Source organism: Microsporum canis, genomic scaffold, assembly GCF_000151145.1.
Source record: "Microsporum canis CBS 113480 supercont1.1 genomic scaffold, whole genome shotgun sequence".
NCBI lineage: Eukaryota > Fungi > Ascomycota > Eurotiomycetes > Onygenales > Arthrodermataceae > Microsporum > Microsporum canis.
In genome coordinates this window covers 1,672,041-1,698,681 of record NW_003299169.1, presented here as the reverse complement: position 1 = coordinate 1,698,681, position 26,641 = coordinate 1,672,041, and the positions used below count along the sequence as shown (strand labels likewise).

The 26,641-nt window shown below is 48.2% G+C and overlaps 11 protein-coding genes and 1 non-coding gene across 12 annotated transcripts; 6 read left to right on the top strand and 6 right to left on the bottom strand.

Annotated features, from left to right (window-relative positions):
• Positions 1-1,858: 1,858 nt before the first annotated feature.
• On the bottom strand, positions 1,859-2,458 carry MCYG_00624 (uncharacterized protein; the record flags this gene model as incomplete). The annotated part of the gene is made up of 1 exon (XM_002850474.1): positions 1,859-2,458. The coding sequence occupies one exon, from the start codon at positions 2,456-2,458 to the stop codon at positions 1,859-1,861; it is 600 nt and encodes a 199-aa protein (XP_002850520.1).
• A 301-nt stretch (positions 2,459-2,759) lies between these two features.
• MCYG_00623 (conserved hypothetical protein) lies at positions 2,760-3,944 on the top strand (the record flags this gene model as incomplete). The annotated part of the gene is made up of 2 exons (XM_002850473.1): positions 2,760-3,522; positions 3,604-3,944. The coding sequence occupies 2 exons, from the start codon at positions 2,760-2,762 to the stop codon at positions 3,942-3,944; spliced, it is 1,104 nt and encodes a 367-aa protein (XP_002850519.1).
• Positions 3,945-4,214: 270 nt separating this feature from the next.
• Positions 4,215-7,511, bottom strand: MCYG_00622 (nuclear transcription factor; the record flags this gene model as incomplete). The annotated part of the gene is made up of 1 exon (XM_002850472.1): positions 4,215-7,511. The coding sequence occupies one exon, from the start codon at positions 7,509-7,511 to the stop codon at positions 4,215-4,217; it is 3,297 nt and encodes a 1,098-aa protein (XP_002850518.1).
• Positions 7,512-8,028: 517 nt separating this feature from the next.
• On the bottom strand, positions 8,029-9,732 carry MCYG_00621 (conserved hypothetical protein; the record flags this gene model as incomplete). The annotated part of the gene is made up of 1 exon (XM_002850471.1): positions 8,029-9,732. One exon carries the CDS (start codon positions 9,730-9,732, stop codon positions 8,029-8,031), a length of 1,704 nt encoding a protein of 567 aa, XP_002850517.1.
• Positions 9,733-11,137: 1,405 nt separating this feature from the next.
• On the bottom strand, positions 11,138-11,984 carry MCYG_00620 (FAD-linked sulfhydryl oxidase ERV2; the record flags this gene model as incomplete). The annotated part of the gene is made up of 3 exons (XM_002850470.1): positions 11,138-11,501; positions 11,562-11,690; positions 11,761-11,984. 3 exons carry the CDS (start codon positions 11,982-11,984, stop codon positions 11,138-11,140), a joined length of 717 nt encoding a protein of 238 aa, XP_002850516.1.
• A 1,161-nt stretch (positions 11,985-13,145) lies between these two features.
• MCYG_00619 (siderophore iron transporter) lies at positions 13,146-15,602 on the top strand (the record flags this gene model as incomplete). The annotated part of the gene is made up of 6 exons (XM_002850469.1): positions 13,146-13,681; positions 13,760-13,977; positions 14,033-14,085; positions 14,147-14,489; positions 14,547-14,799; positions 15,047-15,602. The coding sequence occupies 6 exons, from the start codon at positions 13,146-13,148 to the stop codon at positions 15,600-15,602; spliced, it is 1,959 nt and encodes a 652-aa protein (XP_002850515.1).
• A 1,490-nt stretch (positions 15,603-17,092) lies between these two features.
• On the top strand, positions 17,093-19,103 carry MCYG_00618 (polyamine transporter 4; the record flags this gene model as incomplete). Its single annotated transcript, XM_002850468.1, has 6 exons — positions 17,093-17,138; positions 17,216-17,561; positions 17,627-18,083; positions 18,144-18,447; positions 18,539-18,786; positions 18,849-19,103. The coding sequence occupies 6 exons, from the start codon at positions 17,093-17,095 to the stop codon at positions 19,101-19,103; spliced, it is 1,656 nt and encodes a 551-aa protein (XP_002850514.1).
• A 563-nt stretch (positions 19,104-19,666) lies between these two features.
• Positions 19,667-20,374, top strand: MCYG_00617 (conserved hypothetical protein; the record flags this gene model as incomplete). The annotated part of the gene is made up of 1 exon (XM_002850467.1): positions 19,667-20,374. One exon carries the CDS (start codon positions 19,667-19,669, stop codon positions 20,372-20,374), a length of 708 nt encoding a protein of 235 aa, XP_002850513.1.
• A 246-nt stretch (positions 20,375-20,620) lies between these two features.
• MCYG_00616 (porphobilinogen deaminase) lies at positions 20,621-21,688 on the top strand (the record flags this gene model as incomplete). Its single annotated transcript, XM_002850466.1, has 2 exons — positions 20,621-20,885; positions 20,949-21,688. The coding sequence occupies 2 exons, from the start codon at positions 20,621-20,623 to the stop codon at positions 21,686-21,688; spliced, it is 1,005 nt and encodes a 334-aa protein (XP_002850512.1).
• Positions 21,689-21,979: 291 nt separating this feature from the next.
• On the bottom strand, positions 21,980-22,071 carry MCYG_10509. The gene has a single exon. It is a non-coding gene; the product is annotated as a tRNA-Asn (tRNA).
• Positions 22,072-22,377: 306 nt separating this feature from the next.
• MCYG_00615 (conserved hypothetical protein) lies at positions 22,378-23,135 on the top strand (the record flags this gene model as incomplete). Its single annotated transcript, XM_002850465.1, has 2 exons — positions 22,378-22,810; positions 22,870-23,135. The coding sequence occupies 2 exons, from the start codon at positions 22,378-22,380 to the stop codon at positions 23,133-23,135; spliced, it is 699 nt and encodes a 232-aa protein (XP_002850511.1).
• A 119-nt stretch (positions 23,136-23,254) lies between these two features.
• MCYG_00614 (conserved hypothetical protein) lies at positions 23,255-24,309 on the bottom strand (the record flags this gene model as incomplete). The annotated part of the gene is made up of 4 exons (XM_002850464.1): positions 23,255-23,318; positions 23,398-23,642; positions 23,673-24,138; positions 24,176-24,309. 4 exons carry the CDS (start codon positions 24,307-24,309, stop codon positions 23,255-23,257), a joined length of 909 nt encoding a protein of 302 aa, XP_002850510.1.
• Between the last annotated feature and the right edge of the window lie 2,332 nt (positions 24,310-26,641).

Sequence of the window (26,641 nt, the reverse complement as noted above, 5' to 3'; positions counted from 1 at the left end):
GCAGTTTCCTAAAAGGGGAGGGCGGTGAAGGTGTCACGTGGCCTGTCAAATGATGAGTCAGCATGAGACGTCCAGAAGCGGCTGGGAAGGACAGCAGAGTGTGGTGGCAGACGGAAGAGCAGAAGCAGTACAGGAGAAGCGGACAAAGTAGAGGGTACATGAAGAAAGAGTAGCAGAAAAAGGAGAGAGCAGAGGAGAGACGAGATGTTGGCCAGAGGGTTGTACGGGTGAGTGTGCTGACTGTAGCTGCGATGCTGTGTATGGACATCTGTGATAAGCGCCCGCTAGCCGCGGCGAGCGACGTCAACGTCTGGTTCGTGCCAGGGCGCGAGTAAGAAAGAGGCCGAGGCAGGCTTACACTAAGAGGGAAACAACACGGAGGGCGAGTAGGAGAAGAGAGCGTCAGGGACGGACGGGAACGGGCGGAGCATGCATGGAGGTTCCCAGTCAGCCCTTGAAAGACATGTATATATAACTAATAGGTGTATAAGAAGGTGGATATATATGAATATATATAATAAGAAGATATATCTAGTACGTTATAAAGAGAGAGAGAAACTGTCTTCCGTCTTTCGTCGGCTTCCTTTCTTCTGCTTCTTCTTCCTTTTCTTTGCTTCTTCCTTTTTGCTGACTTCTTATGCTGACTAAGAATTTATCACGTGGTATGAAATCCGTTGAAACTTTCTCTACGGTGGATTCAACATGCTTAAAGTCGACAAGATAGAAATGGATATGAGCGATGAGCAGATGGCGGGTATTTGGTCCGTTATGGCCCACATATATATTTGTCGGCCAAGTGGCGGTAGATTGGATCGATCGTTTTAAACCGTGGTAGTGTTGTTGAGGTCGACAGCTATGTATGTGCCAGCCTAACGATGCTGGCACTGGTTGCACTTCTCAGGCACTTGAGCATCCATAATATTGCACTGTGCAGGTGTCTTGCAAAATGCGCTTCCGCCCGCCCCGGATACGCTTTCCCCGCATGTATACCGAATCCCCATAAACTGGTGGTGGCATATTGCGGAATAGAAGATGTACCATCCACACTTGCAATCCGATCTCTTGTCAATAACTAAATTCTTGTCCATATAGTCGATTAATTCTCGTCTGCTGACATATTCGACTAGGGCCGTCATGGCAAAATGCCAAACTCAGGATGTTCGTGGTTCCTCGTTCTGGCCAACAAAGGTCTCCCTTTATTTGGCTTGCTGGTTCGTGTGAGTCGATAGGGTGAGAGATGGGTGAGAATGTGAGATAGTATATCGGGGGACTTCCAGTCAATATTTATAGACGTCACAGCATCACGGAAGAGGCCGGTAGGAAGAATGTCTACCCAAAACGCTCCTTGTTTAGGGCCTCTGTGGGTATACATACATACATACATAACCGCCCATGCAGGTAAAGTTGACATTGCATATCTCACTACCCAGTTATGTTTCTGGTAGCCTTCGTTGGGTAGTCAATTGGAGGCATGAATTGGCTATGTACATGTTGATTTCCAAAAATATCATTGCAAAGATGAAACTCACTGGCAATGTAAGAAGATCCTGCTCCTCTTAGACCAGTCGGAACAACAACATAATTCTAGCCTGCAAATCTTTCTGCGCGCAGGATGCCAGGATTCTTATCCTCTATATCATAGAAATGGAAAATAGGCTACCACCGTCACTCTGCTGCAGTATGAATAATCATAGAATGATTGCAAATGATACTATTATAATATCGACAGACAGGTATGGCCTCAACTGGCAAAAAAAAATACCCAAAGTTCCGGAGATATATGTAGATTCCATCACACCCTCAGAACAAGACCCAACCGGTGTTTCGCTGACAATTCGGGTTGTGGTGATTGCTCCTACTAACGAATAGGCTTTGACATCTTCTCTGTACATGCAATACACATCTTTGTGACTTTAACCTCGTCGATATGATTCATTTTCGCTGGTGATTTACAGAAGCCGTTCACTCCAGAGCGAGTTAACGTCTGTCCACACGTACCCCGGTGTTTCCAATATATATGGTTGCATATTGCGGAATAGAAGATGTACCATCCACATCTGCACCCTGTCCTCGTGTCTACCTCGTACTTTTTGTTGTCGCGAAGGTAGGGTTTCATATCTTTCGGCTGGATATGTCGTACGGCCGGTTCGAAACTTTCTTCTACTGATTCTATATCTTCGAGGACTAGAGGTGGTAGAGGTTCTGGAGACTCGACATGCACATCTCCAAGAGGGGCCGGGCTAATCCCTTCCAATGTTTTAGCAGGTTCCGTATCTTGTGCTGCTGTTTCTCGATCCCCAGGCCCATCTTCACGCTCAGTCGCCTTTAATCTAAGTTGTCTCGCTTGGACTTCTCTGAGCCTAGCGAGTTTGGACTTTGCTGTTTTATATTTCGTGATCCTGTGGTTTGCGGGTTTGCTCCTCATGGCTCGGAGTTTGCATTTTGTGGTCTCAGCCATGGCTCAACCGTGATATATATAGTGGAATAACAATAAGGAAAATAATGGTCTCCGTGTCGTTGGTCTTTTGGGTATGGCAAGGAGAAAAGGTATAAAGGCAGAGCCAAACAGCCCAAAAGAAACGGCTTTGCCATCCATCCTCGAAGCGCGTATGCAGGTCTGGTCCAATAGAGATAGTGATAGTCTCATGTAATGCAGCCCAGCCTGCATGGATGGTTATAGGAAAGAGACAATAAGTTTTTCGTAGCGGTGGTTACTTTTCATCCCACATAGCCAAATAAGCAGTTGCTTGACCCTCAGAATGATTGACCCCAACGAGCGATTCTATTCACCCTATGCCATTGATGATTTCGTCACTATTAGATGCACCGTCATAGATTGCGACACTCGTCGATGGCTGCAGGTCGTCGGGCCCAGCAAGACACTACGTGCAGATGACGACGAAATGCTCACCAGCATAATAAGCCGATACGTCGACCAGCTTGGCCCAGACGACCACACCATGGTCATCGACAAGAATGGAGAGCTGGAAAGAGTCACTAATGAAGACGTCACCCTGGAAGTTCTGTATCCCAAATATACTGGGCCGTTGGATACGCATCAAGTTGTACGCCGGTCAGAACTACGTGAAGTCGAGAGAGTTAATTGTGTTATGGATTTGGTAGAGTACAAATCCCCTGACGGCGAGACGAAGGGAGAGATTGTCGTCTTCAAGTATACCGTGATCATGCAGCGCGTCGAGTATATATGGCGGGAGGCACACCTGCTCAGGGGGCTGAGAGGCAACGATCTGTTCGTCCCTTTCCATCGCACAGTTATCGACGACGTGACTCAGAACATCCTCGGATTCACCACTCGATATATCTCAGGCGGTACGCTTCAAGACTACCGCGGTATCTTCTACTTTCACTGGCTGAAGCAAATCACCGATGCGATTGACGATTTGAATCTACGTTATGGTATCCTGCACCTAGATCTTGCGCCGAGAAACATCGTAATTGACCCCAGCACAAAGGGTCTGAAGTTATTTAACTTCAATAAGGTGGCAAATGTTGGCGAACTGCGTATGACAACAACCGCCTGGGACATTGACTCGGTTATTTTTACCGTGTACGCGGCGCTAACCAAGGACGACCAGTTTGTAGGCACACAAATTGTGGAACGAGATGTCAGTCAGGTTGAGAAGATGGAAGAATGGAAGCTACAGATTCCCCTGGAAGATGGAATAGATATCTTGGCCTATAAGAAGTACCTGAGCGAATGGGCAGCGATCCGTCGCACCACAAAGACCATCAAGCACTTCTCTGAGGCAACAGAGCCGATTTCGTTGTCTGGGTATATTCCTCCTACGCCGGTTACGGTGCACGATGAAGTCAATGGAGACTATCAGACAACCATACGGCCAAGAAAGGATGCAGAGAAGGCTGGAGACTATGTTACCCGCTGGGAGAGACCGGCACAGCATGAACTGAAAGCGTCTACTTGACCCAAGTGCACCATGGTTTCAATTTCTTTTCTGTCCTTTGGTCTCAATCCAAGTCCAAGTTTGCATGTCAGGCCTTTTTATTGGAGATAATACAGGACTATGATGTATTATTTGCACCGATTACCGCCTAAACACTCTCATTAAACCGATTTGTATCTTCATCTCGCTATGCAATTCTATCTTTAACATTGGTATTCATACACATTCGTTTCATTGCTTTTGTGGTCGTAGACAGCCATCCAATGCAAGGGCAGGGTATTCATTCATTCATTAAGCAGCTGGAGAGCTTCCGTCATGCTGCATATCCATCTTCTCCTCCATCTCTCGCTCCTCGCGCGCTACTTCTTCCTCCCAGTCTTCAACTACTCCCTCATCAGCGTCAGTCATCCCCAGTGCACCGAATCGCGAGTTAGAGCCGATATTTCGTCCTGCTCCAATGCCGCTGCGCAGGACCAGCTTTCCCTTCAGATCATTAGGCGTGGTGGTTCCAAAGGCATATGGAGAAGCCTCAATTGGGCTGCTGCTCGTTCCAGGGCGTTTTCTCGAAACGACTTGTGCCCATCCGTCGTTGGCACTGGCGGAAGATGCGTCTTTCAGAACAGCTTCCAGCCTAGTCCGTTCGGCGGCAGCTTCACGCTTTGCGACTCTCTCTTTCATTCGCTCTCTGTCACGGAACTTGGCGCAGTCGGCGACGCTCATTCCACGTATGCCTATTCCAGGTCCGGCGAGGGATGGCGGTAGCCAACCTCCTGCTTTATACACAACAACATGCCGATGGGGCTCTGGGTCGAAACTCTCAGACGTGAACCCCCAGTCTTCGGCTAGAGAGTGCACAAATGCGCGGAAGTTAGCGCGAGCAGGTGGGAAGCGAGCCGAACGGTCAGTCATGCTGAGTGCTAGGTCGTAGAGTTTGGATTCGCAGGTTTCTATAGCTGAAAGTGAAGAAGATGAAGCAAGTTCCATGTACATATCAAGAGTGCCCTTGGAGTATGGTAGATTCTCGAGAGTGAGCGGCTCAGATGCTGCTGCGTTGCTGGAGGCTGAGGGGTCGACACAAAGCCCAAAGGCAGAGGCAATGGCGCGATTACGCTGGATTCGACCGCATTCTTCATCACAGGGTAGAGAGGAAGGAGCTTCATGGCCCTGACGGTCTTTGTCCTTGGATGCACCACAGCGTTTTTCCTGCTTCATCCGTCCACACTGGCATGTAATTATAATCTTTGACTGGCAAGGGGTCTTTTCAGGGCATGGGAACGGCGCATGACATGGTTCAGTGCAAATATGAGAGCATTGCTTCTTAACCTTCCCGCATGGCTGTTGGCATCCAGTCGTCGAATCCTCACAATCACCAGGGCGGTGACATTCCTTTTTGCATGTGTGAGAGCCACACTGTAGTTCCTGGCCGCAGACAAGTCCACATCTACCATCAACCAGCCAGCAAGGCTGGTTCTTGAGGACTTTCTTGCCACATAGACACCTCTTTTCTGTCAAGAATGGACACTTGGGGCAAGCCTCGTCATCGGTATGGCAGTTGTGTGGCGTCTGAGGATGACCACATCGTTTCGCTCGACCGCAGTTGAAGTTGCAAGGAGGCGGCCCTGTACCGCATGGGAGGGGAGGGTAGAGAACTGATCTGCCGCAGTTGCATGTAATTTCGTGGAAGATGGCCTCTGGACACCTAGCACAGGGGCCCCGATGGCATAGCTCTTGACATTCATGGGTGCCACATTTCAGTAATCTGCCACACACTCGGGTACAGATATGCTCTGCCTCGATATCGGTCTCGTCGGCTTGTCTGACATTCATAGACTTGAGTTTCTTCTTGGTCGCGAGTCGATCTATGGCCTTGCGTTCGCCAGTGCAGCATCGTTCGCCGCAGACATGCCTTCCGCAGTTTAGTGCCGCCTTGCACACGCGCATGCATGAGGGCGGCTCTAACTTCCCCTGATGACACAGTGTCTTCGAGGTACTTCGTCCACACATGCATGAGATATCCGTGGTGACAAAACATGGCGGACAGGGGCCGGTATGGCATGCCTTCGGGCAGGTGTGGCCACATTTCAGGAGCTTGTCGCAGCTCTTCTGGCAGTTTGGAACAGGGCCCGTACAGGTCTTGCGCGGCTCAGTGTCCATATCAGCAAGCTTAGTCTTCCCACAGGTACAGTATGAAATCATATCAGGGGCAGTAGGGCAGTGAGAAGGTTGTAATTCCTGTGGATGGCAGAGTTTTTCACACTGGTGGATTCCACAATCATATAGCCTGCCACAAATATCGGGACAGGTGAAAGAACCAATCCAAGATTCTTTCTGGTTCCGGCTTTCTCTTTCTTCTTCCTTGAGATTGCACAATATTTTGTTAGAAACTTTGCCGCAGTAGCATCTTGCTGGAACTAGTTCTTCACACTCTCCACAAAGGCCTTCGTGGCATGCACGTTGGCAGGTATGTTGTAGACATGGAAGAACTTCTTCGCATGTTTCTCTACAGCTCCATCCAGAGGTATAGTCTGTGTCTACACATTTCTTCTGGGCCTCATGCCTTCCGCAGTAGCAGCTCTGCACAGGGCCCATGGCTTGACATGGGGCACAGGGTCCAGCATGGCAGACAGAATCGCAAGGGTGAGGGCATCCTTCTCTGGATCGAGAACAGGACTGGCCACATGAGTGAGGAGGGAGGCCAGGGAGAGATCTGATATCCACCTCCTTTTCGCACCAGCAAGTATACCCTGACGGAAGAGTGTCTTGTGGGAGATTGCAGCCAGGACACCTCCACTGACGGGCAGGGGGAAGCTGGGAGTCATCCTGCTGTTCCTGATCCCGTGGCCTGGTGTGTACGGATCCCTCGTTAGTTGACCATTTCTTGATACAGTGGAGATGGAAAACGGTCCAGCACTGTCTGCATGACCAGACCTTGGACTTGGGGCCAAGTTCAGACGTGCAGATTGGACACTCATAGAGCCCGTTTGAGATATCCTCGTGGATACGCGTGGTGATGTTGTCTGCTACCGATTTGGTGAGAGACCTGGTAGGTTTGTTATGGTGCCGTCGTGGCTGTTTCGGAGTAGATGCTGTGGAGGATGAAGGAGGAGCAGGATGAAGAGCCTGGTGACGCCGTCCAGGCACAAACACCGACGCATCTGGCCGTAAGGAGGAAGACTCGGCTCCGTCACTGTGTTTCTGGCCTTGAGACGTGTGGTTGCTGGTGCTTCCATGAGCTGAGCTTGGGGATGCGGGCTCGTTTGGCCGGGTCAACCTGCCACGAAACGTCCTTGTCGTCACTACTTCTGACCGTCCGGCGTGAGAGGCGCCTCTTCCTCTCCCTCGACCGCGTCTGGGCCTTCGTTGCTGTTCTTGTTCCTGTGGTGGCTGTGGTTGTCCTTCTGGCTGCTGCTGCTGCTGAGCTCCATCTACAACTGCAACTCCATCGCCTCGTCCTCGTCCTCTTCCTCGACGATGCGAGACTCTGCCTCTACCTCCTCTATGACCTCCATGCGGCCGCAAAGGTCCATTAGCTGTATTAGCCACCGAAGACGAAGCTGTCGTAGGCGCGGGCACATCTACCGACGTCATGCTCTGTCTAGCACCGTCTGCACCAGAGAACAGAGTATATGAAATATCCAGCTCTCCAGATACGCTGAAACACGAGAAGAATCAAGAATCAGCTTCTCAAGCTCGGGGTTTCTTGTACAAAGCAGATTCAAGATGTTTAACTCCGGGTTGATGCCTTTTGAAGCTGGACGCAAGCAGAAAAATCCCGTCAAAACGGGGGACGCTGAATAAATGCTAAAAAAAAAAAGACAGAAATAATAAAGAAAAGAGAGGAAGAAGAAGAAGAAGCTCGAAGTTGTGAAATAGCAGCTTTTTATTAAGTATTTTATTGTGTTTGAACTTTTTCTTGGTGGAGAATCGAAAACTCATATTGAGTCACCTTTTTTTATACGAGATGAAGAAGATGAATAGCAAGAAAATATATTAATGAAGATAAAATAAAGGACGAACAAGATAAATAGAAACATATGGGAAGACGCTCATGCTTCGGTCAAAGATTACACATCGATCATTAGTAGATAGGCAAATAATGAAAACATCACGGCAGGAAAAGGACCATCTCGCCGTTGTCATTCCTCTTGACTCTCAGCGTGCGCCAAAGCTGCTGCTCTTCCTCTTCCTTTCTCTCCTTCTCGCCGGCTCGGTTGCGTCCCCGGCCTCGTCCTCTCGACTTGGAGCTTTCCTTACCGTCCTTGTCCCTGTCCCTGGCCTCCGGCGAACCAGAGCGAGACGGCGACTCGAGACGATGATAGCGCTTCAAGATCTTGTGCACTGAACATCCGCGCTCGCTGTCAGGTCCCTTGTTGACCAGGGACAAGAAGACGCTGGCCTTCTCGACACGGAGTTTCTCATCGAACTCGCTCTCGTCGCCGTGGCCGGTTTTATAGAGGACCATCTGGCTGTTGTCCGTCTTGCTGCGTTTGGCGACCCCTTCGTCCGAGTCGTTGAGGCGTTTATACTCAATCGCCTTCATCTTGCGCTGGTCCTTGTCGGCTCGTTCCGAGTCGGTGTCCTCGGGTGCGTTGCTGCCGCTTATCCTGCGCCGAGTCTTGCTGGAGCTGCCGACCTCGGACAGCTGGCGTGTCTTTGGCCGTTTAGTTTTCTTCGCCTGCATGAGTTCGCGTGATGTGGAGGCCACAGGGGTTGCGGCAGACGACCCCTCTGAGGTGCGTCTCTTGGTTCGCACGAGTGCCTTGGTTGTCGGGTCGATAGTGGCGCCAGCACTGAGGAGCGAGATGAGCTTCCCTGCTGTGCGACCCTGCCCCTTCATCGATATTCCCAGGCCGTTCTCTCCAGGTCCAGCGGGCTCCTTGTTGCGTTTGCTGCGTTTGATGGGCGAGCTCTGCTCGTGGTCCTGTCCGCGCGCGTACTCGCCGTTGGAGTTGTCGCTACGGTACTCGTCCGAGTAGTCTGGTGAGACCGAGTAACGCATCATACGGCTGAGGTTGCCGGTCAGACCTGAATGCAGTAATGGTGGAGGGCGGTCGTGGAGGGCGGGATGACCTGATACGGAGGCATCCATCATGGGAGTGTCAACCTCGTAGTCATAGCGCGAGTGCTCTGGAGCTGCGTTTGAGTCGGAGGGACCAGGCTGTCCGCGTTTTCGCTTCTTGTCACTCGTGGTGAGACTGCTGTCGGTCCTGCTGCGCTCGAGAGACGGAGGAGGACGGTCTCGCCTTACGCGCCGGTCGTGAAGCCACTGCTGCCGCTCCCGCTCCCATTTCTGCGCAGGAGTCATGAGCTCGCTCGATCCGGCGGAGAGGAGAGACATGTTGGAATCCTGTCTGTACGGCGGCGCAGGTGGTATCGGGCCCGCCCCGTACGAGAAGCCGTTCTCTTCATAGGCAACATCGTATCCTGCGTCCTCCTCATCCCGCTCGCTATCTATCCGGGCAAGCTGCTTGGGCGAGTTGAAGATGGGAGGGGCATGGTCGACCATGGTCATGGACTCATTGAGATCGGTCTTGGAGGCGTTGGGGGTAGTAGATGAGTCGAGAAAGTCGAACACATCGATCTTCTCAGACCTTGGTTTAGCCACGGTTGTGTCTGTGTTTTTAACCTGAGGAGGGCTGGGTGCTGGCGGTGGTGCTCCACGATAGTCGTCTACATCGGGCGCATCTTCGACGTATGGGTTGAGAGACTTGACAACAGCGTCCTCAGCTATGGTGACAGCTTTCTTCTTCGTGTTCTTCGCTGGCTTCTCTTTATATAATGCGCCCTGATACTTTTGCGCCTCGGTCATGCAAGACTGTCCATCGTGTTAGTCCCAGCTGAAGCTCCGTAGAAAAAAAAGCCTGATATAGGGCGGCCAATAGGCAAAAAGCTGCGCAACTGCACCGCGACGGGGCCAAACATGATAGAGTAGCCGTAAGAGAGCAAGACGTACAGTGTGGGATCTATACTCTGTGCCCTGGAAATGCACCATGCAGTCCAGACACGAGAAGGAGGCGCCGCGACACTGACCGCGATGAGGGTCAAGTTTCTTCTTGGTGAGAACATCTCCGCAGCCCTGATAGAGACATCCCGTTAGTCCAGCAGATAAAGTGTGCGTTAGACAAAAAGGACAACTCACCTCGCATTGGAACGAGACCATAGCTGCGTCCTCCAAGGCCGGTCAGTATGTTATACGGGACGGTTTGGCGTTTGGCGATGCGCTGTTGGATGCGAGCAGCAAAAATAACGACGACGACGATGAATCCTGATAAGGCCGATAAGAGATTCTTATTCTTAATTTAAGAGAAGAATAGAGTCAAGAGGCGCCCCTTTTTTCTTCTTCTTGCTCGCTTCGTACTTCTTCTCGTTGCTTTTTGCGAGCCTCGCGAAGAAGAAAAAACGGTAAAAAAGTTCTTGCTGCCTATCGGGAAAAAGGTCGAATCGGATGTTGATGCTGACTGACTATATTTAGACTGATTAAAAGAACAGACGAGAAGAGAAGACGAGAAGAGAAGAAGAAGAACAAGAAGATGCTATACGATGAGAGAAGATGAAGACGTTATGTTGATGCGCATGACACGAAACCGCCTGGATGTTGCTTGCCGCCGGCCTTGCATAAAACGACCAGCAAAGATATTTATATACATAGATGCAGATGCACCAACAAGCTATAGATGGCATATAGATGGTATAGATGAAAAGATCTCTAGGCAGTCTGCGCATCTATACGACTCGCATCCTCCTGACCTCCATCCCATGATCATCAAAGTCTAATGCGCGACACCAGACACCCCCTTTTATTGCGCTCTTCTGCGCTGTTCTGCTGTATACTGCTGACTACGGACATGCATCCTGTAACAAGAGCAGGGTCGGATAGCCATAGGGGTGGTGGGGATGCCTTGTTTCGGGGAAACATGGGGGATGGGCGTGTTGTGTAGTTTGGTAATCGACATCGACATGGGATATATATAAATAATAAATACACGCTTCTATACTTCCTTAGTATACAGATAACGCCGGCTGAGATCATGGTCACTTGTCATTTGTTCACGGAGGGCGGAAGATGCTGGGTTGCTGATGCAGGCGAGTGGGTATAATATCACGGCGCTTAGATCAACCATTCGTGCGTCTGCAAGTATCATTTCATGGTTAGAGGTGGCCCAAAGGGGGGGGAGAGAGAATGTGTGTGTGTGTGTGTGTGTGGACGAGATCACTTACGGCTCATCTGTTATCTCCACCGGCCCGCCAGGGAACGGCCCGTTGCTATCTCCCCAGAGCAGCTTTTTCGGTTTCCTGGGCTTCTCCTCCGTCTTGCCAGCTTCCTTTGCGCTGTCTTGGCCACTCTTCTTGTCGTCTTTGCCCTTGCTCTTGTCTTCTGACTTCTTGTCGTCTTTGGCTTTGTCGCCACAGCCACAGTCGTAGAAGTCTCCTATCTTGGTACAGTCGAATGGATCTTTCTTCAGTCGCCTGTTCACCTCGTTGTGTACCAGGCAGCCCCAGCCTGCTGCTGCGTTTCGTGACGAGGTCTGCGGAGGGTATGTCTTGAGCAGCTTGATGAAGTGTGCTGCGCAGTCGCCGCTAGAAGAAGTAGCAAGTAAGTGTCTGTATGGGCTCTTCAAACTTTCCTCCTGAACATACCACGGGTACAGTCTCGCAAAGAGGTAGACGTATGCACTCAGCGCCCTCTGGTCCTCGCCCGTCGGTTTCTCAGGGTATCGTGCCATCACCGTATGGAAGAGGTGCCAGGACGACCGTCCTAGCTCGGCCCTGTACACAGTTCATCTCCATATCAGCATTGCTTGTCTCCCTAAACCCGTCGCGGAAAAGCATGACCTACTTGGCCGTCTTATTCTCTAGTGTCGGCATGATCGACTCCCCCGCCAGCATCGACGGCGTGATATCGACTTCCTTCGCCTTGGGTTTCGGCTGCTGCACCAGATGGCCTGGTGCTCGGGTCTCGGGGCTCATGGGCGATACCCGGAAGAAGGATATGGTGAGGATGAAGAACACGGCCAGGCCGGTCAGGATGAAGAATCGCGACGCTGGTCGGTGGGACAACATCGTGGAATCCAGCTGCTTCTCTGTATATCTTTCGTCTCTTGTATATAACGTCTTTAACGGTGTGACAACGGCATTGAGCCCCCCAGTTGCAGATGCTACATAAATGAGAATAAAGAAAGGGAAAAAGGTAGGGCTGCCAGCGTGTCCTTCTTTATCCTTCCCTGCCAATACAAGTCAAGAGGCGAGTACGAGCCCAGAGTTCTTGTCTTTGCTCTCTTGCTCTCTCTTTGCTTCTTCTTCTTCTTCTTCTCTTGCGACGACGAACTTCTTCGTGGCCAGAAGTTGGAGCTTAGTCATCCGGTTTGCCCCTTTTCCCAGTTCTTCTAAAGGTGAAACTAATATCAAACGTCAAAGTCATGGCCGGATGACGGTGAATAGATTATTTTGTTGCGGTGGTGATGTTGTTAATGACATGCCCGGTAAGTCCTTAGCTTGGGTCTATGCCGGAAATAAGTTGATACCTTATCCAAGCCATGAAGCATCGGGTTGGCCTCTATGGACATGACTTGCTCTGTCATGGTGTGAAATAACCGTTGAATACCCATATTTTATGTCTTTCCCCAGATGAGGTTGGAATATGCCTAGACCTACAAACAAGACTACCACCGGCCCATCCGGTCGTCTAACCTGAGTTCCGGCCCTGGGAGAAAACGGATCAGATATACCGGGTCCAGATAAACGCAAAATCTGATAATCGGCTTACCGTCGATTCCGGGGAACGGCCAGCCAGCCAAAATGGCACAACATAGGCTTGGAGCCCCGGGTCATGACGTGAACTGCAACTCTTATCTGATCACGTACAGAAAAACATGCTGGGACAGCCGGCTTCCCCGTTCGACCGGGATAATATAGCATCTCACGAGCAGCCAAACCCCACCCCAAGGCTTCTCAATATCTGATCTAAAGAGAAAAAAGAATCCTAGTTGCAGGTTGGTCGTAGTCTTTTCTACAATCTATCCCTCTCATCGCCCCGTTTTATACCACATGCCCTAACTCCCGGTTTGGGAGATTGCTTTCTGGTATAGTATGTCGGACAAAAACAGCATCCCTGGCGCCAATAGTCTCTGTTCTTCTTCTAGGCCTTCTCCTGGAGATATCCAAGATGAAATAACACTAGAATGGAAAACTGAACAGGGATGGAAGACGGACGAGCAACTCAAGATGGAGAGGAGACGCGAAATGGATACGTCTTCTCCAAGTGATGCGAATCCACGAGCAGAGCAGCAGACCCAAATTGGACAGAATTCCAGCCCAGAGAAGCTGGACAACCAGGCCTCTACGCCCAACCACCATGGACAGGAACCACATCCCGAGGCGGCCACCTGGCGGTCCAGGCTAAGGCGGATGCTACCGGTCCCGCAACCTGCATCACTCCCACAACCAATATTCGAGGCCCCACCTGTACAATCACCACGGCAATTGCCATTTAAGCAATTCTTTTCGGAGGCACGATGGAATCAACGACTACCAACGCTATTCAATTCAGAGTCTACTATTTTTCCACAGTCGAAACGCAACTCCACTGGATCAGGTCAAATTTCCGAGAAATACCCTGCTCCCTCTGACAATAACGTGGTTGTCTCCGAGGCGTATGTTGATGATGATTCTTGTTCCGACAGTATTCAATTTGGAGTCAAACAGGCCGAAGCCGTAGCTGCAGCCTGGTCACGAAAGCCACTAACCATAGCTTATGTCGGGTATGTCTATTAGTTGCCTCTTTAAAAAAAAAATTTTTCTATTTCAAAATAATCTTTGACTAAATTATATTAAATCAGGGTCTTTTTGGTGTTTTTCGTTAATTCACTACAGCAACAGATGGCTAGCAGCCTTAATCCTTATGTTACCAGTGCTTTCGCCAAACATTCTCTTCTCTCCACTATCTCGGTTGTGTCAAGTCTTGTTGGAGCTATTATGAAGCTTCCAGTTTCTAAAATTATCGATATCTGGGGTCGTACAGAGGGATATATATTAATGGTCACTTTTTGTGTTTTGGGTAAGTAGCCTATGAGCTCTTGAGAAGAGAATGACACTAAACATGTCTTCCATAGGTATGATCATGATGGCTACTAGCAATTCTATTGAGGCATTTGCTGCTGCCCAGGTGAATAGCTCGATAGTTAGTTAGGTATTAATATGTACATGTAAACTGACAGGTTTAACAGGTTTTCTACTGGGTTGGAAACAATGGTATCGCATATGTCCTCGACGTGTTCCTGGCAGACACGTCTAGCCTCAAAAATCGAGGCTGGCTCCTTGCATTCTCTAATAGCCCGTTCATTGCCACTACCTTCGCCGGCCCTGCATTGGCACAAGCTTTTCTCAAGTCATATGGTTGGCGATGGGCTTTTGGCACCTTTTCGGTCGTTATTCCGCTTGCTTCGCTGCCAATGGTAGTTATTTTCATTCGCAGTAGTAACAAGGCTATTGAGATGGGATACTTGAAAAACCGCAGATCGGATCGTACATTATGGCAGACTGTTATTCATTATACAATCGAGTTTGACGGTATGTACACCCCTTGTCTCCTTTAAGGAGACTCATGAAGCTGACTTTATTAAATAGTTTTTGGAATGGTCCTCATCATTGCTGGACTTACTCTTTTGCTTCTCCCGATAAATCTCGCAACGTACCAGGCTGAAAAATGGAAGTCTCCCGCTATGATATTAATGGCTGCTATCGGTGGTTGCTGCTTGCCTGCATTTTTTATATGGGAATACCGTTTTGCCAAGGTCCACTTCGCGCCATTCCATCTGTTGACTGACAGAACTGTACTTGGCGGTTGTCTCCTGAGTGCGACTCTATTCTGCAGCTTCTAGTAAGCTTACACTTGACTTCCTACCAGCCTTGTTTTTGTATCCTTGCTAATGGTAAACTAGCTGCTGGGACCTATACTTCCTATCCTACCTACAGGTAGTCCACAACCAAAGCGTACGGAATGCTGGCTATATTGCAAACATCTTTAATATTGGAGGATGTATCTGGGCCCTCGTTATTGGAGCGTGAGTCTCTGCTCCCGATCTCACGTTTCTACCTTTGGCTATTGAACTAAGAAACCTTTCTAGTATCATCCGCGTAACCGGCCGCTTTAAACCATTCGCTCTGGCCGCGGTCCCGTTTCAAGCTCTTGGAATTGGCCTTATGATACTGTACCGCAAACCAGGCTCTAATATTGCATCAGTGATCATATGTCAGTGCATCATCGCTGTCTCTGCTGGCACACTACAGATCTGCGAACAGATAGCGGTCATGGCAGCAGCAAGCCACAGTGAAGTCGCCATTGTCCTTGCACTGCTTGGCCTATTTAGCAATATCGGTGGAGCCATTGGCCAAACCGTTACGGGGGCTATCTGGAGCCACACAATCCCTGAGCAACTTGCTATCTTACTCCCTGATAGTGCAAAGGATCAAGCTGCAGCGATCTATGCGTCCCTGACCACTCAATTGGGCCACCCGGTGGGAACGCCCATACGTAATGCTATTATCGCTGCCTACGGTGAAGGCCAGCGCTGGATGTTGGTTACTGGAGTCGGTGTCTTGTCACTAGCTTTGGCATCGGTCATTATGTGGAGGAATATCGAGCTCAAAAACATCCACCAGGTCCAGGGAACTATTGTTTAACCAATCGCAGTTGGAATTCACATTCATTGTTCACGCCTTATCTATTGACTGCTGGTTCCCTCTATCCGCCAAATCAAAAACGTAGTTAGTCGTCCGTCTTCTTCTTGCACATCAAAATAATAATGTCCATACCATAATCCAGATGTATAATATCCTCCCCTTTTCTTCTTTCGGGTATTCGGCACGTCAGGTCAAAACTAAGTTTTGGGATAAATGTTTTTCCCCAAAGTTAGGGCTGCTTACTCAGCGATATTACCAAAAAATAACCACTAGATATCAACAACCATGGATATCAGACCTCGTATTACAACATGCGGAATACTTCATGACGGCATCACATTGTGCCGGAGATAGGAGGGAGTACGGAGAAGAGAGAGCCTTGCATAACCGCGCTGTGACCGTGCAACCAGCACGCATGCAAGGCTTCGAGGATGGAGAACTAAAGTCCGCGTCTCGTCCGCCACCACGAGTTTCGGCGCATTAAAGCTTGTGCAGTGCTTAGATTTGTGCACATAAAGCCCCTTGTGCATTGGATCTCAGAGTCATCTCGGTGCTATGGGCTCCGGGTCAACCCTTCCGCCCCTGTCTTCTCCACGCTCTCCGGCAGAATGGCACAATGGAGGACAAAAAGGGGTGGTAGATGACGATGACTGCTATGAATAGCAGCATAATAGTCTCACCGATCCACTGGGCATGATAACGTCATGGCTTCAATCGAGGGCCTATAACCCGCACGAAGAGAACAGAATATTACCTTGCCTTGCTGTTCCTCACTCGCTGGTTAGGGCTTCGTACATAAATTATGTACTCTATCATGAAGGCTCTGACCGGGTTTCATGGCCTCGTTCGGATTCCCGACTTCTTGTCCCTGTAGAGTTCTGCGCTAAATATACGATACATCATCGGCAAGTTTCTTGCCCGATACTTCTCCCACTGTTTCATCAGTTCTGATCAGAGATTGGCCACGAGGGAAGCACAACGGCCCGCAGAAGCAGTATCATGCCAATTTTGCCTCCTTTATGCCGACTTGAGCTCTGCTGTGAATGCATAACTTCAGCACAACCTTTACAGTCAACACGGCTAGTCCCTGTCAAGCAATCAGATCTCATCAAGATGCAGGCAAGTGGACGTTGCTTAGTCCTAGTGTGGGACCACCAGGTTATATATACATAACATATATATATGTGTGTGTTTATTTTTCCTTCTCTTAGGTATATATCTGAGAACTGGTTTCTCTTATGCTTTTATCTTCCTTCCAACCTTTTCTCCGAGCCCCAGTCAAGATACCCAGTTCCTCTTATCCCCACTGGTAGTAACGTTAAATCCGATATTGTTCTCCTTTTTTTTCCCATATATTAGACAAGCTCAACAGTTGCTGGCCAACAGTGTTACTCCAGAGCTCTTCTGTATACACATATTACGCTTCCTTTTGAGCAAAATTCTGCTGGGTAGGCATACGAGGAAGAGCTGCTCACGAGAGAAGATTGATGATGCCTTCCTCGCTCCCCCAAATCCCAAACTTTGCAGAGAGTGACGGTATGTAGCCGTGAACGCGATTGTAGTAGAGTCAAGCGGTTTTCGTTTCTTACCTAACGTTGCATTTGTTCTTACAGAGGCCTCGACTATTGTCCCTTCGACCTCTGACGGTAATGATAATGCATTTTTCTCAGACAAACGCTCAGTGCCTAGCACATCTTTAGAGAGCATCCGGCCTGAGAGTAAGACTGATAACAAAGGATTGAATGTTTCCACTGCCCCAGTTACGATTGCCAATGCAGACATTGAGAAGGGGACTTCAGCTTCTTCAGTGACAAAAAGAGTTCCAGAAGGGTATAAGGAGTATGATGACCCTAATATTGTGTATTGGGATGGTCCAGATGACCCTGCACATCCAGAAAATTGGTCATCGACGAAAAAGATCGTCATTGTCACCTCCATTGGCCTTATTACACTACTAACGTAAGAATTATACCTTCTCAACAATCGTTTTGATATGTACCAGCTGGCTAATATGCTATTCTTAGTCCTCTCGGATCCTCCATGTTTGCACCTGGAGTCGGAGAAGTGATGAAAGAGTTCCATAACTCCAGTCCCGAGCTTGCATCTTTCGTGGTATCCGTCTATCTACTGGGATTTTCTTTTGGCCCTTTGATTATTGCACCTCTCTCTGAGATGTACGGCCGGGTTCCATTATATACTGTCTGCAACATTCTCTTCGTGGTGTTTAACATTGCTTGCGCCGTCGCCAACTCTCTTGGTTCGCTAATTGGCTTCCGTTTTTTGGCTGGTGCTGCAGGCAGTGCACCTCTAACTATTGGTGCTGGAACCATTTCTGATATGATTCGACAAGAGAAGCGAGGCGGTGCTATTGCTGCGTGGGCTCTTGGACCGTTACTTGGACCGGTTATTGGACCAGTTGCTGGGGGATTCTTGACTGAAGCGTTGGGATGGCGATGGACCTTCTGGGTTCTTTCCATTGCGGTAAGCGTGATTCTGCCGATGAGTAGCTGAATAACTCCATCTAATCAAGTAATATAATAGGCCGGTGCTGTTACTATCAACACGTTCATCTGGCTCAATGAGTCTTATCACCCAACCATTCTGGCCCGCAAGACCAAACGACTTATTAAGGAAACTGGAAACACCAATCTCAAATCTGCTTTAGACTCCGGGCTACAGCCAAAGGAGCTCTTCATTCGTTCAATCATCCGCCCGACGAAGATGCTTTTATTCTCTCCCATTGTTTTCCTACTTTCTCTCTATGCAGCTGTTGTATATGGATATCTCTACCTTCTGTTCACAACCATCTCTGGTGTCTTTATCGGAAAATACCACTTTACTCAGGGTGAGTTTGACGCCTTTGCCGTATAGCTCGACGTTTTGGAACTATATTAACTAGTTATTTTATCCAGGTACCGTTGGTCTTTCATTCTTAGGCGTGGGAATTGGATGTCTACTAGGCTTGGGCATTCTTGGCGCAATGTCTGACCGTCTGCTCAAATCCCTAGCTGCTAAGAATGGTGGTGTCATGAAGCCTGAGTACCGTCTTCCGCCACTCATCCCTGGCAGTCTTTTTGTGCCAATCGGCCTCTTCTGGTATGGATGGACTGCTGAGAAAGGTGTTCACTACATGATTCCTATCGTCGGAACTGCATTCGTTGGAATTGGCATGATATTTACCTTTGTAAGATCCCTTGCTCTCCATGACACATTTCTATAACAAGATACTGATATATTTCATTCTAGATGACCATCTCCACTTACCTAGTTGACGCATTTACTCTTCACTCTGCTAGTGCACTTGCCGCCAACACGGTCCTTCGTTCTATCTTTGGTGCAGTACTACCCCTTTGTGGTCAAAGGATGTACCGTGCCCTCGGTCTAGGATGGGGTAACTCCCTCCTTGGATTTGTCGCCCTGGCCCTAGCACCACTTCCAGTTGTCTTCTACGTATATGGAGAACGCATACGTACGAGCAAACGATTCGCTATTAATCTCTAAGACGTTCCGCCGCATTCGTTGTCTGATCAGCATGGGAGTTGTTTACTCTCTGTTTCCCCTTCATTTTTATTTCATTATTTTTATTTTTACTTATTTTTTCTATTTCGGCTGGTACTTGATATCCTTGATCTTTGATATTCTCATATTAGGGCGTTACACATAGAATCTCCCTATACACTTTTGTTTTAGTTCTACTAGAATAGTCAGCTTGCTGCTCAATTATCATACGATTTTGGCTTTCTTGAATGGCGGGCATCCCGTCTTCACCGGTGTTGCACTTCAGCTAAAGAGTGAATTGCTGCGGCTGAATATGTGGTTTAGGAGAGCTTCGTTGATCGGACAAGTGCCGGATATTAACCACTGCTCACTAGACTTTATAGATACGCAGAACATTTTGTTTAATTGGTCACTGGCTTGATACGACGCGTTGTGAATATCGGCGTCGCCACATATCTTCAATGTCTGTATACGAGAATTGCGGGGGTTGCTATCGTGTGTTATATATATTCCACTGTACGTACGCACATCATCTTTAACGGAGGCTCTACATATATCTACTCATCATGGCCAGTTTTCCATCTGAAGCCCTTAACCTCCAAGGCGGGTGTCTCTGCAAGGCAGTCCGGTATACAATAAGAGTACCTCGTGCAGAAGACCGCGGTGCCGCCAAATTCAGGGCGCCAGCAAAAGTAACCGATGTGCCAGTAAATGCTAGAGAGAACAAAGAAGAGACAGAATATATCAGCATCAACCTGCCCATACTCTCTCTTGATCACTGCAGCGACTGTCGCCATGCCGCCGGGGCTCCAGTGCAAGCATGGTTTATCTGTCCCCAGGAATGGATGGAGTGGGATGTGGCTTTGCTGTCTCCGTCAAAGGATGGGGAAGAGCGCGTGAAGCAAACGGCCCTTCAAGCCTGTTCGAAAGACGGACGGGGATTTTACGAGGATGAGCCGAACCTTTCTCCTGTACCGACGTGTTTGGCCAAATTTTCATCATCAGAGGATGTGACTCGGACTTTTTGCTCACGATGCGGCACCAACTTCACCTATTTTACTAAACGGCCTAGTTCCAGCCCTACCGGCTTGATGGTGGACATTACGATAGGTAGCATGGACGAGCAGAGCAGTGCAGTTGCCTGCCCGACTCGACAGGCATGGTACGATTCGGGGATAGGGTGGTTCAAGCAACTGGTGAGAGGGGGTGGTACAGCAATGCCGAGGGCAAGGAAGGGGATTGCTCTGGGAATGATGAGAGATGATGAGGATTAAGATGTCCTTCCGTGTAGAAAATGCTGCATACACTCTTGATATATAATTTTGCTGTTTAATAGTCGCCGTTAAACCCAAGCAAGTAAATGTCTTGATGTTACGGAGTAGCAAAATAACCTGCGAAGCCGGGCACAGTCACGTGAAAGATAGCGTCTCGCGCAAGACCTGCAAAAGCCTTGCCTGTGAAAGGATCCCAAAATCCAGCAAAGAGCAAACACTCATATTTCTCAACAGCACGCCTTCGTCATGGCAGAAATCTCAGGCGCTAATAGACCATTGCGAATTGGCACACGAAGATCCAATCTAGCTATTATCCAGGCGAAAGCTATCCAAGATCAGCTACAGAAGCTTGCACCGGAGCACACTTTTGAAATTGAAGCTCTCCATACCATTGGAGATAAAGACCAAAATAGTTCTCTTTATAATTTCGGTGCAAAGAATCTATGGACGACAGAGTTGGAGGAATTGCTAACTTCTGGCAAACTAGACGTTGTTGTGCATTGTCTTAAAGGTAAATTCTCTAAGTGCTAACTAACTTACATTCAAATCCAAATAATATCTAACTTTCGGCCAGATATGCCAACAAAGCTCCCCGACAGTTGTGATTTAGCTGCCATTCCTCTCCGCGATGATCCCCGTGATGCTTTGATTGTCAAGGTTGGTCTACCTTACACAAGCTTACAATCACTACCCGAAGGTGCTGTTGTTGGTACTTCTTCAGTACGTCGCTCTGCGCAGCTTTGCCGCCTATTTCCGAATTTACGTTTTATCAATATACGTGGTAATGTTGAAACCCGCCTAGCAAAGCTTGATGATCCGCAGAGTGAGTATACCTGCATAATAATGTCTGCTTGTGGGCTTGAACGTGTTGGACTTGGCTATCGTATCAACCAACGGATAGGCTCTAAGGATGGTGGGATTCTACACGCAGTTGGTCAAGGTGCAATTGGCCTCGAGGTTCGGAAAGGAGATACCAAAATCCTACATTTACTGGACCAATTGGTAGACCACAAATCTAGCCTTGCATGCCTTGCCGAGCGTGCTCTGATGCGTACGCTTGAGGGTGGTTGCAGTGTGCCAATTGGCGTTGAAACAGAGTGGATTGGTGACTCGGAGGTTTACCTAACCCTGAGAATAAGAGGAATAGTTATTAGCCTTGACGGTTCCCGAAGTGTTGAAGATAGCATTGATGCGACGGTGTCTACCAAAGATGAGGCTACCGCGCTCGGACAAGAATTAGCTGCGCGACTGTTAGAGGCTGGAGCTGCTACAATTTTGAAAGACATCAATAATAACCGGCCGTCCAAAAACTAAAGATATTTTATTTTTATAGAGCAATAACTGCGTGCCTTTTGTGAAAACAGTAGTCCATGATTAAGGTAATCTTTATATTTACTGAGGCTGCTGCCAATTCGCATACTTTAAGTATATAGACGTTTAATATAGCTTTGGTCTAAGGACCAGGTCAATGGTTAAGAGCATCAAATTAACATAAAATAAGTCTAGAGGGTGGATATTTGCACCGTCTTGGTAAAATATCTTCCGAGGGAGAAGGGTTTATATGATGACTAAGCAAGCCAGTCAAGAAAAGGAAAAAAAAGAAGACGTCCCCGCACAGGATCGAACTGTGAACCTCCAGATGACTCAGCAGATTGCTGCTAACAGTCTGACGCGCTAACCAGTTGTGCCACGGAGACTTGTCTATGCATAGGCCGTCTAACTTGTTGTCCTATAACTGCCCTTCCACTGCCTCATGCCTGCCCCTTTGCCTACTACGTAATGTATAATTGTCAATATGCAACTTACTCAGGGATAAATTCGTATATTTCGTGGTAGTTCTAGAGACTTCAAGTTAATACAATCCCATCACGGTTCTCCATGGGAATATTTAGGGGACTGGTTTTCTCGATACCCAGTTGGGTTAAAGCTTTTTCATGATGCAGCCAAAGCAGTGCGCGAGGCGTTGATTCCCTCAAAATATTCCGAGAAGATACTTGATGCATATGAGTAAAATTTCATTCTTACGTTCTTGTTTCTACATGATGGTTAATTCAGCGTCTCTGGGCCTTGTTCTCGAGGAAGCAAAAGAGTCGGACGCCCAGCGCATTGCTGACCTCCATATGAGTGCCTTTGGCACCAATTACATGCTTCTTGCTCAATTCCCAACTACCGCTGCCCGAGATGGTCTGAGGAATTGTCTGGCTGGAAAGATCAGAGAGGAGATTCGAGACCCCAGATGGGCGGTATTAGTTGTCCGACATGGTCAGGGACGCCCAATCAGTTTTGCGAAATGGCGTCGTCCGATATACATATCTGAAAAGTGCGAAGAGCATCCGTGGCAATGGCCTGAGGGAACAAACCTGGGCATTCTAGGTGAATGGGGTGCAAGAGTCGATGATATGAACCGAAAGATTATTGGGGATTCGCCATGCTACCGTATGTTGTCCACCCTCTTTTGATTTCCCCCTGCAGTCTTGACGTTAACCACCCCCCAGGCCTCAGTTTCATAGCTACTGACCGCGAATATGAACGCCAGGGCGCGGCAAGCTTACTTGTCAAATGGGGTCTTGAGCACTGCAATAAGGAGCAAGTCTCGGCAGCCCTTGAGAGTACGATGGATGCTGTACTGTTCTACAAAAAACTGGGGTTCGTAGACGAAGGAAAGATATCGATGAAATTAAACGGAGTCGGGACTAAAGGCGAATCGGTACTCTACGAAGAAAGCTTGTTTGTCTTCAGACCAAGTCCGGCCGCAAATTAAGAACAGATGCACTCAATATGGATCACGACTGTGGGCTTATGTCTCCTAACCTAATCTACTGCGTCTATTGTATTTAGGTATTTCTAGCTACAATTATATACAAGTCATGACGATCAACATCAACAATATTTTTCAATTGCAACCCATTCAACGGTGGCTTCCTTATCTAGCCTCGTTTCCTTCCTATGTAGAATCTGGGCTCGCTGTATCAAGTTTTGGACTTGAACTGATGGGTCCCATATCTCTACAGAGTCGAACATACCGGACTAGAAGTTCTTGCTCCTCACGGAGAGCTACCAATTGCGCGGGCACTGTGGAAAAACTCCGGAGAACCGTTCGGTTCTCCACAACCAAAATATACAGAGTGTTTGCCGCTTCCTTATCTCCTGGAGTCCCATCGAATCGGTGCTTCCAGAGAACCCATACTCTATTTCCGAGGTCTCCAATGATGGCCCCTTTTATATCGGGCACTTTCCCAAATATAGCTTCTCGCATGCAAACTTTTCCCTACACCCGTGCCACAATTATATGATCGACATCCGGTATGATTGTATGTCGTAATCTCCCTGGACCTGCAGCTGCCATGGATTTCCGCACGAGCTGCTCATCGAGTATGCATAGCGGATCAAGATCAGTGATCAGTATAGGCTTAGCAGAGGGTATTTGCACAAATGCCGGGTCAAATCCAATATTGTGACTGGGGTAAGGGCGCCATCCACGATTCCCATAAAAGTCTCCTCCAATGTCGGAAAACAGGATGCTTGCAACGCACTCCCTCCTATCAGTCTGCCAGCTTGGAAGCAGCTGCGACAGTTCATCTAACAGCCGTGAAGCATAGCCTCGACCTCGATATTTAGGTTCGCAGCATAGACTCGAAACCCCATGAGTGATTGTATCTTTGACAGTCCCATCCAGACCCTGGGTAAGGGAGCTTTTCCGAAACGTTTCACATGAAGCGAGAATAGTTCGCTGGTTTTCTGGGAGGGCTTTATCGATTAGCACCCTTCGAGAGGTACGTTACAGTCATGAGATATTGATACTCATCGATGTACTCTGAAGCGCTCAGAGCTGCCTTCCATTCTTCCGATGAGTCAACCCATATCGAAAGATTCTCGCTTTGTGTTGGGTGAGCGAGGTGTAGATTGGGAGATCGTGCGTCTGGCAAGGAATCCATCTCAAATTACCTGAGTAGATCTAAAATAGTCCGTTTATTTAGACAAGCTTCTTGCTTGCCTTTACTCCCCACAGTCCCGTATTTGTAACGACGTCAAAGCATCACTTGAGATATTGGTACTCGAAAGAATGATCTACAATACCAAGAGGTTACTTGGTAGTTATATATTTTTACCTGGAATTGTCGGAGAACGTTTTAAGAAATCGGATTGCATCCGCCGTGGGGAAATCTCACCATGGATGTCTCATAGGCGTATAACTAACCACATCCCAAGCTTCAAGGTTGCATATACATACATAGTACTGCTTCAGTAGATATCCATGGATACAGGAAGTAGAACAAGCTTTGATTTATTGAGCATAATCGCTATGGGAGGCTTTAAAATTCCTTTGAGCGTCATCTCAAAAGGTTGCAGAGTGATTGATTTGATTACAAGAAGGCGGAAGTGCACAAAATGTTTGCAACGAGATTAATAAGTCGAAGGGCGCATATCTCTCTGTTTGATTGGCTGATTAGAAGTTGAAACGGGCTATGCTAACCCTTATATTCTAGTATGTTGAAAGTATCGCATTTCTGAGAACGCTTAGAAGCTATGGATAAAATACGGGATATGGAGGGCTCAGCAGGGTATTGCTTCTTGTAAGGCTCTTATTGCACGAGATTACGCAAGTACAAGGCCATGTCAGTATTCCAATATAGAAGGCCTGATGGAATGAGTAAAGCGTACGACCTATTTGGAGAATTCTATAACGAATCGACCACTGACATGCCGCTTAAGACTACTATGCAGATCCTGTTGAGTCCCTCGTGAGTGCCGGTGTGAACCAGAGTATTCGACGGCGGAATAAACATGGCACTATCCGCTCTGTTGGTCGCAAGCGTGAGCAAAAGCAGAATCGAAAGCTGTTTCGCTGTCTTGGGAAGGTGTAGTTATCATATTAAAGGTAAAGACAGGGATAGTCGTATGGCGTGGCTTGTTTGCTAGATGATCACGGACGTATGAGGATGGTTGTCAATTGTCAAACATGGAGGTGAGGCTCCAGAAGCAGACAGCTCCGGCAAAAGCTTGTTCCATCACACATGCATCCAAAACCCATATCCGGCATTAAAGCTCTTGTTCAATTTGATACCAGACATCCCATCAGCCCGAACGGAAACATGATGCAGGTGACACCACATATACATCACGGCTCTATGTCACGGCAGTGTTGGATGCACAATGACGTTCCTTAAACTCGACGACGTGGGGGATATGTCAGCCTTAATGAGCAGATAATGGCCCACCACACGATTAAACTAGGCGATGCAAATGTGCTTGAGGCCATGATGAAGAATCCAAGCTTTGTGAAGACTCCGGATGCCGGGGGCAAGACAACACTATGGGCGCAGCAACTTAGAATGGTCAAATAATTGGCATACATGGACCATACACATATATCCGAGGAGACAATGTGAAATGCTACCCAGCTGCATATGCATAACGAGGTACACTTGAGTGTTTGTATGATATCCGAAAGAACAAACACAAGTCCGGTTGCTATGGTTTGGGTTAGACAGGGATGAATCCCTGATATAGTTACCCGCACTGCCGCTCCACGCAGAAACCTGCGAGTGAACAAGCACACGCACAAAACCCACCGACGGGGAGCTCGGTTCAATATGCAGCGAGGCGTACTCGGCAGACGCACAGAAAAAGCCTCACGGTATCTTCCGACCGGAATTTTAACCTAGAGCGGGAGATCAACGAACAGCCAATGAGAGGGACAAAAACATGTGACGGATGTTGTCTGAGCTGCGGATATAAAAGAGTCCAAAAAAACTCCACAGAGCGAGAAACAAGATAAGACTACAGGGTCAAGGATAAGGACGAGGCGAGTCTGCTATAGCACGACGGAGGGAGATACCTGTCGCTGATCTTCTGACTAAAGTTAAGAGGCGCCAAATGTTTTTTATATGATAGTGCCGCTGCTAAGAGGCATGGACACAGGCTTCTGCATATGGCTCCAGACATGTTCCCACCCCATTGGCTTTAGTCCATACTATATCCTGTGGTTTAACGGATGCAGATGGCATTAATCTCCGGAAAGAACCAGCTAACGCTCTGCTGAACTACTGCGACAAGCACTTGTGGTTATAAGACAGTGGCTGTAGACAAGCTTTTCATTTAAAAGGCTCATCAGCTCCCATGAATTAAGGATATATAAATAATCCCTTCTTGATGAGTTACCGGAGATTCCGCCCGATATAATTCATCGATATCAGGCCCAGTGATGTGCAAAAAGAGCGGGAACAACTGTTTCTATGTCACACAAGACCCGCAACTCATGGTCCA